The sequence below is a fragment of the Musa acuminata genome, chromosome BXJ3-7, assembly GCF_036884655.1.
Source record: "Musa acuminata AAA Group cultivar baxijiao chromosome BXJ3-7, Cavendish_Baxijiao_AAA, whole genome shotgun sequence".
NCBI lineage: Eukaryota > Viridiplantae > Streptophyta > Magnoliopsida > Zingiberales > Musaceae > Musa > Musa acuminata.
This window is the reverse complement of record NC_088355.1, coordinates 9,850,051-9,862,274: the sequence shown is the minus strand read 5'-3', so window position 1 is coordinate 9,862,274 and position 12,224 is coordinate 9,850,051. Positions and strand designations below refer to the sequence as shown.

The 12,224-nt window shown below is 39.0% G+C and overlaps 1 protein-coding gene across 1 annotated transcript; it reads right to left on the bottom strand.

The window, feature by feature from the left end:
* LOC103991546 (heat stress transcription factor B-4c) lies at nt 1–1,510 on the bottom strand. Its single transcript, XM_009411037.3, has 2 exons — nt 1,056–1,510; nt 1–949 (listed from the first exon to the last, which is right to left on the bottom strand). Exons 1-2 carry the CDS (start codon nt 1,326–1,328, stop codon nt 164–166), a joined length of 1,059 nt encoding a protein of 352 aa, XP_009409312.1. The 5' UTR covers nt 1,329–1,510; the 3' UTR covers nt 1–163.
* Nucleotides 1,511–12,224: the final 10,714 nt, after the last annotated feature.

Sequence of the window (12,224 nt, the reverse complement as noted above, 5' to 3'; positions counted from 1 at the left end):
TGACGTGAAAAGTACACCAAGTCCATTAGATCGGATTATTTACATTAATTCTCGACAGCAACTGAGAAGGCAACTACAAAATTAGCGAAGCTGGAAAGAGAAACAACGACAAGGAGTCTAGAGCAGTAGATGATGAGAGAAGGGATGGGATGGGATGGGTGTGTTAACAGGCAGGGGGAGAAGATGGCGTTAGATTGAGACTCAAGTCCTCCTTGTCTAACACCAAACGCGGTCTGGTGAAGGGCGAGGTTGGCTCGTGGAGATGAAATCCTCGCTTGTTGCTGCTGCTAGAACAGCCGTGAAGTGACACCCCAAAGAGCTTGGGTCTCGCACTGCTGCTCTCTTCGTTGCAGCCAATGTCCTTGTCATTTGTTGCGTTGTCGAGTGGAGAAGGCGATGGATCCTCGGCAATGGTGAGCGAGCTGCTGGAGGTGGGACTGCCGGAGTTGTGACACCCTCTCCGTTGATAGGCTGAGGACAGGAAGAAGTTGGCAGAAGCTGCGGCGGAGCTGGGGGCGACGGGGCGGACGTGGTTCTGCACAAAGTAGATGATGTCGTTATAAAGCTTCCGCATGTGGAACAACTCCGACAGCAGGGCCGCGTTGCTCCGCCGCAACCTCTCGTTCTCCTCCAACAACGCCGCCGCAGTCGGCTGCCCTCCTCCTCCGCAGCCGCCGCCGATCCGAATAGCATTAGTAGAATTAACATCATTGCCGCCGAGAAGGAGGAAGCGCGACGAGGAGGCGTCGTGCCAGTGTGGGGAGGCCAGGCGGTAGTCTTCCAAGTGGTGGAAGGGAGGGAACAAGGGAAGAGACGAAGCCAATGGAAACGAGGAAGAAGAGGAAGAGCAGGTCTTGCGGCGGTGGATCTCGCACAAGAGCTCCTTCTCGCCTTTCCTAAAGAACTCGTTCGCGAACTCCCATCTCTCCGGCACCACCTTCCGGAACCCCTGTGCCACCGTCGTCGCCACCAAAGTAAAAAAAAGGAGAGTTCAGTCACAAGCACTACAAACAACGAAACGAGGACAGAGAGTCGGGGAAGAGGACAACACGTACATAGGTATTGAGCTGGCGGACGAAGCTGGAGAAGTTGTTGTGCTTGAAGTAGTTGGGGAGGACGTCCCGGGCGAACTCAGAAGGGCGCCACACCACGAAGGTGGAGACACGGTCGTCACCCCAGGAGACGATATGGTCCGTGGCGGGGTCGTCCACCAGCTGATACGTCTTCGTCAGGAAGGGCGCCGGGACTGGCTTGTGCGGCTCCGACACCGCCGCCGCCACTCCTGCTGCTGCTGCTCCTCCTCCTCCTCCTCCCCAACACCTCTCCATTTTACTGCAGACTACAGCGGACGGTGTGGGAGTGGGAGTGGGAGTGTGTAGGTGGAGTTTTAATTGGCGAGGGGGTTTAATGCATACTTCATAGCCTCGAGGTGTGAGGGGGAGAATATGTGTCGGTCGGTGTTGGGGGGTAAGCAAAGACGAAATGTTATATGGACTTGGAGGTTTTCGTTTCAACTTTCAAGGTAAACCCGTGACTCCCTCCTTTCCATCTTTTGCTTCATTCCTCTGTTCCCTTCTCATCATCTACTCGACAAATCATTACCATCACTATACCTTTCAACTGTTTCATTAACTTACACATCAATGTAATATTTTTGTTCCAGAGAAAATTTAAGCTTTATGTGTTATCAATATATATATATATATGAACATGATTGGCAATGGGTTCCCCTGTCAGCAAGGGCATGCACTGACCATGGGTCGTCGTCCTGGCGTCTCTGTTCCTCTTTTCTATACCCTGCAGTGAAGGTATTCCGTCAAGCCATTGATATCTTTCCTGCAACCAAGGTCATCATTGCCTCCAATCACTGTGCCTAATGATCGAAGTGATGATTCTCGGAACGTATACATGACTCTCGAGCTGCAGCTGCTGCTGCCTCATCCATCCATTACTTCCACTGGCAGGACAGGCATGGAATGGAAAATGCATGGAAAGATTTGCCGATGGTTATATCGAGGATTGTCTTAGACATACAGAGGTCGTCATCAGAAAGACAGACTATATTTCTCTTCTCGTCGCCATTAATTCATAAATCCATGTAAACAGCAAGCTTTGCTTGCACAACCGCCGTCGCATTGACAAATTTCATGCGGTGGAAACCTGGCGCAGGTGACGTGAACTCATCGCCAAAAGAAAGAGAAAAAGAGAAGATAGAGAATTGTGGTGCCGTACTGGTGCGAGTTCAACAACTGTAGAGTAGGCCGTCTTTACCAGCGTTTCCTCTGCCGTCGTCAGCGTTGATGCATCGAGAAGGGGGACGACGGCAGAGAGCGCATAGGGCGAGAATTTTGGTGATTGGGTGGCCAAGGAAAAGGACGACTCTCTTTTCCATGGTCAAACGCGCCACGTTACGCTCCACAGACCAGTTAACATGACGCGGGTCCCACCCATCTCCTCTGCGCTTGCAGCAGCACAAGTATTAATGGGTTTCCAAAAACACATCGATCCTTAGTATACTTCCTTTTCCAGAGTCATTAATAAACTGTCATCTTAATATCTCGATGATGATTGTTACGAACAGGTCATCGATGTGGATCTCCATGAAGCCATTAATGAGTTCATCTCACAAACTCCCATTTCGATAGCGATAGAGAATGTTATGATGACAAATCAACGTACTTCTATATTTAGTAAAATTTGGTTTTTACCAAATTAGGTTAGTCATGAATCGACCATAATCTATAGAATTATTTACGTACACTGTTCTTCATGTTTGCATAATCACTATCGATCTCTATCTTATTGTTATATGCATATTAATACCATTAGTTCTTCGATACCTCAGGTTGTATATGGATAATGCAACGACCGATACATAATTAGTCCAAGGTGAATAATCAACATGTAAAATATCCTGATGAACAAGAATGTCTTTATTTGCTACGATACAAATTAGGTCATTTTAGAGAAAGAAAAGAAATCAAACAAAACTTGCTTCCAGAATCTTTCTATCATTCAGTTCATCGTCATCTTTTATCATCGTTATCATCGTCATCATCTTTTATCATCGTTCATATTCTCGGCAGATGTCCAAAATCAAGGAGTACCATAAATGTGCCAAATGCAACTTCATTCATTATTCTTAAAATTTAATATTCATGATTTTTCCATAGGACCGGCGATGATGGGATGCTTTTTTCATTGTTATGACTGAAACTGGAAATTATCTCCTCGTGTGGATGTCTCTTTTTTTTTTTTGTGTTTTATAAAGATGATATTAGATCACAAGAGGGTGTTTTATTGAAGTCTTTACAAGCTAATAAAGGTATTATGTTTCATGGATTATTTCTGGGAAAGAAATAACAATTACTATAATAAGCTAATGACAATCAAGATAGTTAAGGATGATAAGTATTTTATGAGGTTTAATGGAGTTCTAATTAAATTTAAATTTCTTGACAAAATATAGATTTAAATTAGTAATTCAAATAGAAAGAGTTCTAATTAGGGTTTATTCTTATAAATAAAGTCTCAAAGTTTTAATGGGAGAAAGAGATATAGAAAGATATTTTGAGCATTTTTGGATTTTTTTTTCTAAGATGTCGAAAGTTGTGAATGAGCGAGGATAACTCAAATATCTAATAATTGATATCATATATTGAAATTTTTAGTTTTCTTCATGGATCTAGGTAAGAGTTGTCAAACCACATTATATCTAGCATCAATTTTCTAATATATTCTCTTGTTTGTAATCTTTGAGTTATTAGGTTTATGTGAAAGGGTATATAGGGGGAGTCATAATTGAGTGTGAATGTCTTGTAATCGATCTCATATATTAAAGAATCTATATTATTTTTCGTTGATATAGGTAAAAGCTACCAAATCACGTTACATTTTGTATCAATTTTTTAGTGTGCTCCTTATTTATTGATCTTTGAGTTTATTCTTTTGATTTCAATTTTTCTCTCTCTTTCTAACTAAGTGTATTATAGTTCAAAACATCTAGTGATCCAATATTCAACAAAAAATCATTAGTTGTATTTGTTGATTTTAATATCAAAAAAATTAATAGAAATAATAGTATCACCCTATCAGAGAAGTACGACAAAAATCTTCTTATTTAGTAAAACCTAACAAGAACATTAAAAGAATAAACAAATAAGCTAAAAAAGATAAACAATAAAAATTAGAAAGAGCTTGAGGCAAAGTAAGTGTATTATCAATAATGATATTGATGATGACTAAGCTATGATTATTTGGGATAAATTAAAAAAATTATTTGGCTAAGAACTTAATTAACAAATTGTATCTAAAAATGTTAGAGGAAGACGAAGACTTAGTTTAGCATCTAAATATATTCATATCAAATGAAGAAAGTTGATATGAAGATTGATGAAAATGATAATGCGTTGTTACGTCTTATATTGTTCGTCAACTCTTATAACAATTTTGTAAGACGTTATTATATGGAAATGATACAATAACTATGAAATAAGTAGAAGAAGATTTACTATCTCATGCTATTAGGAAAAATGATAAATATGAATTATGAGATATTAACATATCTTTGTGCTACTAAGAGTGAATCTCAACATGACAAATCCAGATCATGAGTAGGATCTTTAGATAATATGGGTGTTCTCTTATAATATATAATAATAAAATTGAATCATAATATCTAAAAGTAATTATTTATCTTTTCAAAAGGCTTGTGTTACTCATGTTTGTATGTGTTTGAAATGATTATTTTAATTTACTAAATGACAAGATGACTAGTAAATTTAAATATGGGTGAGGATTTGACGATGGTAGTCATTCATGTCGGTAAGATGAAGATCAAAATATTTGATGGAATAGTCGCTTATGTTCCAATGATGCAAAAGAATTTTTTTTGAGTTTTTTTTAGATATTAGGGTTATGGCTACAACGCTGAAGGTATAGTTTTAAATGTTATTCGGAGTTGTATAGTCTTGATAAAAAGGAGATTGCATCAAGGTATCTACCATATGGAAGAAAGTACAGTGAAGATCACAAAGGGTTGAAGAGAGGTTGCATATGCAACGAATGGTAGGTACCTATTATAGTAAGCTTCATTTGTAGCGTAAAAAATAAAAAACTAATATTTATGGTTTCCAAGATACAAATAATAATAAGAAAAAAAATTACGCTAGTGATAAGATGTTGAGATGAAAGTTTCTCCCCATAATCAAATAGCATCATTGATTCAATTACAGCAATGCAAGATGTATTGACAAATTTGTTAAAATCATTTATGGGATCATGAATTGATTCAATTTGTGTAGCTATCGTCAATTCTTTAAGCCAATAATTGAAAGAAGCACAAAGTAAGAAAATACTGAACAAGGTGAAAATTGTTAAGATTGACAAGCAACATTTTATAAGGTTCAAACTATTTGAAGAAGTTCTAATTAAATTTAAACATCTTAATGAATTTAAATTTAGATTAGAGATTAAAGTAGAAAGAGTCATTAGAAAATTATGATTTGTTCTTATGAATATATATTGATTTTTAAGGTCGTGGTGAAAGGTAGAGACATAAATAAGATATTTTAGACGTTTTTTAGTTTCTCTTTAGGATGTCTAAAGAAGATATTCTTCATCCGATATACAAAGGGTTAAGACGAGAAGAGTTGTTATGATAATTTTTTGTTCGAGTGAGGATAACCCAAGAATCTTATAATTGATATGATAAATTAAAAAGTTTGATTTTATCAATAAATATAAATAGATGTTATTAAATTACCCTACATCTTGCATCAAATTTTGAATATATTTTAAATTTATTAATCTCTAATTTATTCTTTTAATTTTAATTTTTTCTTCACTTCCTTCCCGACAAACATGAATTTCCGTATACGCTTTTGAAAGGCAATCATGTTGCAGTTACTTTTTCATTCAATAGATTCGATATAAATAAATAAATAAATTCATGTTGCAATTGATGATTATTTTTATTATTTCTAAAGTTACTCTCATCCCCTTATCGCTTATTATTTCGATATCTCTTATGTTGTAGAGGAGGAAAAATCATTGTGCTGATGGGTTGCATTAGATCAACCAAAACTTTTCCTTTTTTTTGGTTTCAGTCGGATCATTGGTTTGATCCACTTATGTCTCGTTGAGTGCTAATACTTTGATTTTTTTTCTTAATAGATTTTTTTTTCTTCTTTTTTGAAGAAAAACTTCGATTTATTTGAAGCTCAAATATGTTTAAGTATCACGATAATGTTTACGATTTCCGATCAACTCCCAGCTTGACCTCATCCGATTCGGTCTCAGATGATGGCATCACGGCGACGGACAAAAAAGGTTGCACGAATTTTCATGCACCAAAGCCAAGGGGAAGCCGCTCCTCCGCTTTCGTGCCCAACAGGACAGGGATCGGCATCCGCTTCGATGACCACGTACGCCTCCGATGATGCTGGCAGGGATTCGGCACACCGGACGCCACGGATCGGTGGGGGCAGCAGACACAAGTGGCTGTGGGTGATCGCCAGTGAGCATTGATTACGATACGAAGACAGATGCCGAGCGAGCGGAAGCTGGGCGGGTGGGGGGGGGGATGGCAGAGGAGCTCCATCTCCCGATGGATGCTTCCTATGGATTCCTTTTTCGAGAGCTGTATCAACGAGACGTAGACGTATGCATGTATCTTGCGCACTTGAGGAAAGGAAGGGCGCCATTTCCAAACGGCTCATGCGTCCCTTTTGTCATTGCGTGTATCCATCCGACTGTTCTGCCTCATGTGTGCTTTCTTCCCCGGCAGTAGCCTGTCGATGAGATGTATGTAAATGTTCCACAGATCTCTGACAAGCGAAAGTGACCTTTTAAGGGCTAATGCTCATGCATCCATCCTTACTGTCTCGCTTCAGGCTCAGTACTACAGCGCGGATGAGATTGAATGCACAAGAATAGTGGTTTTGGAAAGGGTTCATGCATTCTTCCTACTGTCATCTGCGGTATTTGCATCTACAGCACCGCAGCTGCAGGTAGTACATTTATGTATCTGACATCCCGTTGGCAGCATATGCTTGGCTACATCATTCCCCTCTACTATATTCAATTAGAATATAAAGCTCAAAACGTTGATGTGATGTTCTGATCCGATCGTATACCGATTCTCATTTCCAAAGGTTAGAATGTTCAATAAACTTAAATATAGTTTTTTTTTGCTAGATTTAAATATTTTGTCTTTATTTTACGTATAGTTTGGTTATTATATTATCTTATCATGTTAATAACAAGATTATATTAGCATATAATTATTAACCTGTGGGACTAATCTATCCCTACATGTTCCAATAGAATGCGAAGTTCCATGTACAGAGTCTCCAAACACGACAGTATACTACGACACTCATCGTCTCTGTCGTCACTGTGAGATAGAAGAGAAGATTTCTAGAACCCAACAAAATTGCCTTCCCGCCTCTCTCTCTCTCTCTATCTATCTGTTTGTGTGCTGCAGGACACAGTGAGTGACAGAGATTACTAGAAAGAACAAACGCAAACAAGGTGGTAGAAAGCATCAATCGAAAGGAGGAGGATGAGTTTGGACTGTGCTGAAAAGGCTGATTTAGAAGGATGATGGCTCTGTTGTCGTGGTGGCTGTGGACTCACAGTAGGTGGGAGTGGATGGAATCCCACCAGGGATATCTTTTCCGCCACGGAGTCCTTCACAGGTTCTCATCCCTGCCTTCTTCCCCACTCACCTCTGCTCCCTGCCCGGGCGCGGAACACGAGATCTGCACCAGTTTTCTATATAGTTTGTGTCGTGTCTGCATCGGTAGATGCCCACTCTGTGTGTTTGGTATCTGAAGCCGCGCGCGCGCGGAGGGAGAGCCGAATAATGGATGGTCACGAGATCAAAAGTCGCTCCGATGGTTCTCGTCTTTCATTGTCAGGAGGACGGAGTGGCATCAAAGCAGAAGGATCTGTTTGATGCGGTTCTCTTCTGTTTGTTTGTGATGGGAACGATCCTTCTCATACGGTTCATACTTCTCGTGATCACGATGAAAGATTCAGACGTCGAGAGATCATGTGTAATTAAGAACTTGCTCGTTTCAGAGTTTGGTTAGCATAATCTTTTGGGTGTTCTCCGAGATATAAACAGTGAGATGATTGGAACATTTGGCGACCACTGTGGTGTCAGATCCAGCATTAAGAGGCTAGTAGGAATGCAGAAAAGAAGAAGGAAATAACAGTCGAGATGCTGTGGGCTCTGATGCCGAGGGGACACAAAGGCTGTTCCCATCACATGCTCTCTCCACCTTGTTCTCGTCTTCTCTTCTTTTTATTCTGTCACTCGAGATGATCCCATCACCAGCCCCCCTTCCCTTTGGATCAAAGTAGGGAGCTTTTGCATGTATGGATGGTCCTTATTCTGTGAAACTGCTTATTTATGTATTGGATCGCCTCTCCAAAATGTCACCTCTTCTCATAACGGCACGTCCCAAGTCTTTCCATCAACCTTCTCTGACGCAAGAGGATAAAACGGATTTATTTTTAGTACAGCCTCACAACTTTGTGGTTCACAATAAAAATGGTTAGGATTGTTTGAGTTTTTTTTTTATTATATTTAATTTTTTTTGATAAATTAAAATTATTTATTATAAATACACATTGAATCTTTAGGTTTTGACGAGAGACTAAGACTAACATTTTTTTATGATGCTCCTAAGAGTTTTTTATAATATTTTAAATTTTTTTAGGATTTATACGATAGGATATATAAAGGAAGTCATGTGGGATGTTTTACGTCAACACCGGAGGATAAAACGTATTTATTCTTAGTTCAATCTCACAACTTTGTGGTTGACAATAAAAATGGTTATGATTGTTTGAGTTTTTTTTTAAATTATATTTACATTATTTTTTTGATAAATTAAAATTATTTATTATAAATACACATTGAATCTTAAGGTTTTGACAAGAGACTAAGACTAAAAAAAAAAATTTGATGCTCTTAAGAGTTTTTTATAATATTTTAAAAAAAATTTAGGATTTATACGATAGGATATATAAAGGAAGTCATGTGGGATGTTTTACGTCAACCTTTATTGGTTCGGGAGGATAAAACGTATTTATTCTTAGTTCAATCTCATGACTTTGTGGTTGACAATAAAAATGATTAGGATTGTTAAATATTTTTTTAAAAATATTAATTATATTTAATTTTATTTTTTTTATAAACTAATATCTTTTACTATAAATACACATTCGGTTTTAAGGTTTTGATGAGAGATAAAGATATAAAGAAAATATTTTTTGATGCTTCTAAGAGTTTTTCGATAATTTTTCTAAAAAGGATAGAAATTTTTTTTTTTCAATATTTCTATAGGAGGATAAAAAAAATCGTTCAGGATAACCCAAGGATCTTGATCTTTATGTATTGAAAATTTTAATTTTCTTCGATAAATGTAGATGAGAGTTATTGAATCACATTAATCTTATGTTGATCCGTAAAAGTTTTATCAAAATACTAATGCATGAGATTGATTTATCATTAGTTATTATAACAAAGACTTTCCGACATTACCACAACATCTATTAAGTGAATGTGACCATGTCAAGCTCAAACATAAGTTCATAAATCCCAGACTACATTAGACGTATGTAAAGTACGATAAAGAGAAGTTGATTACACTCTCATTTCCATCATCAATGATCCTTGAGAGAGAGAGAGAGAGAGAGGTTGGGATGTCCTCATGCTATTGTGGTTCTCCAAGCTGTGTGGAGGCTTCTCTCCCTCAGTGACATTGGGCCTTGGAAAGATCCCATCTCCGACTCATCATCCCCCACAATGGCAGTGAGATAGATAGTCTTGCTAGTGAGTCGAACGAGTTGTCTTGCTATTCCGGCATGGATGGCTGCAAAAGAACTTACTGATGGATCGAGTGATGTCTCAATCACACTTCACATCAAGGATGGACCGAAGCCTGCAGGTTCGATCGGGTGCTGATGACATAATTCTGTCTCCTCCATTTTGCCAATCAAATCAAAACTTTAGAGAGAAGAAAAGGAGGGACTGTTTCCCACTATTGGATTCAGTGGTTTTAAGTCAGATAAAAAAAAAGGGGGGCAAAAATATCTTTCTAACCTTTTCTCCCTCATCAATAAATAGCTGAATACATATAAAACAGTACTATTTAGAACCACTACATGATTGGATAGACATTCTCAATTTTTGATGCCTTCATTTTTGTATTTAATTGGTATCAGTTGGATGGTATAGTAGACAATCTGGCAAGACATATGCAACACATAAAGCCCAGTGGATTACAGTGATAACGGCCCAATAAAGGCAATCAATGTCGACGTCTAAAGTGGGTAATAAGTGCAAAGCCTGCTTGTGTTAGGATGGGTAAATATTTGTAGATGCTTTACTATAAACCATATTGTTTAGTGTGCCCAAATTAATTGAATAAGAATTTTAACTAGAAACATGTCTTACGAATCTCCAAACTTTAATGGAGGGAGAATGTAAACACTCGGTCAACTCAGGCTTTAATTTGAATTAATTTAAGGAAGAATTTTATTTTGATTCTAATAAATTGAAGTGTTCGACCAATCTATCGCTTCGTATTAATCAGACTTGGAGAGCAAGCAAGCATGATGAGAAAGGTGTGTATGAATGATGGAGCAAAGCATGAGAGAATCGGCAGTGTTAGAGGGTTCATAAGTAAAGATCTGATCTCTCTCTCTCTCGTACTTATCATGAGATCTATGTGCTGGTATCCGTGGAACCTGCAAGATTTCTTTCTGTCGAGGTTCCTGTGAACCAAAAAAGAGAGCTGCTGATCCATGTTTAGGTGAGCTTGAGCTGCTGAGGACGCTGCTCGCTCACATACTGTAATCCTTGGACTCGGAATCAGTGAACATTTGCTGCCGCCTATCGAAGCAGTGGCCCAGGCGACAAGAGTAACCAGTGGGAGTCTTTCCCAGTGTCCTCCTGTCATCATGCTTTATCCTACAACACAAGGAAAAAGTAAAGGCTTCTCTTCTCTCCCATGAGGCATCATCAGACAAGCAAAATGCGTTGGTTCAACTTTATATTGTGCCTTGGAGAAGGCATCATGTTGCATCTCCGCACGAACGCACAACCCTCCCTTTTAATTTATCAGTAGCCCCCCTAAAGGTAACTCGGCATCTTCCTTTGTCTTTGATCAGGTTTTGTTTTCTCTGCCCGATGGTGAAGTCTCTCTTTCCCATTCGTAAGGCTTGTTCGATGTGAACAGTCCCTGGTACTCACTCCTCAGACACCCCCATCTCCATCCACACCTTTTCTTGGATGCTAACATAATTTGGTTTGTAATGGGGTGCTGATGATGCCCCTACTCTACTGCACCTTTAGTAGGGATATAGGCTTCATGTTCTCCTATCCTCGCCGAAGTAAGTAGAACAAGGACAAACGAATGGTGTCGAATGTCCACGAAGAAGTAAACTTGGAAAAGCCTTTCGACTCCCATTAAATTTTAGCGCTGCCCATAACACGTTCGAGGAAAAGAAGAAAAAGAAATCAAGTGATGTTTTCTTCAACCTTCAAAAGCTTCATGAGACGTTTAATTACCCGACTGCGAAGAAAGTGGAAGAAGGCAATCGAGAATCTGCAAGCTTTACTGCGAGATGCTAAAGTTCTGACGCCACAAGCCCGGGGTAACTTGATCTTCTCCGAGGAACAAAGTGAAATGATGCTGTTGGCCTCACTTACAACCGGTGCAAACCTCCGTCTCTCGCTATTTGTAAGCGGACATCAGTAGCTGCATGGAATTGATGACCGCTTCATCTTAGAATGAGAAGTTGCTGTCGATCGTTTTAGTAGGTTCTATGTTTGCTGCATGCATGTTCGGTCAATATATGGCCACCACAAAGCTCAAATTCCTCGGCTTTCCTGTAGCACAGCCCATTCTTCTCTGTAGGATCGCCTAAGTGAGAGTATCGAAGCCCTTCTTTGCTTTAACATGAGAGAGAGAGAGAGAGAGCAAGCAAGTTTGTCAGGTGTCATCTCGGGAAGATTGCAGCCTGTTTCCACCAACTCGTTTTACCTGGCCACAACATTTTCCAGACATCTTTTTCAGTGCCTCAATTCTGATGGGGGAGAATCTATGGAGTACATTTTATTTGTTTTGTCGACGGTTCATTTTGAAGAGCTTGAGGTCATTAGTCGTATTAAAAATTATTTCAAGCTGGCATGGCATATAGTTAAT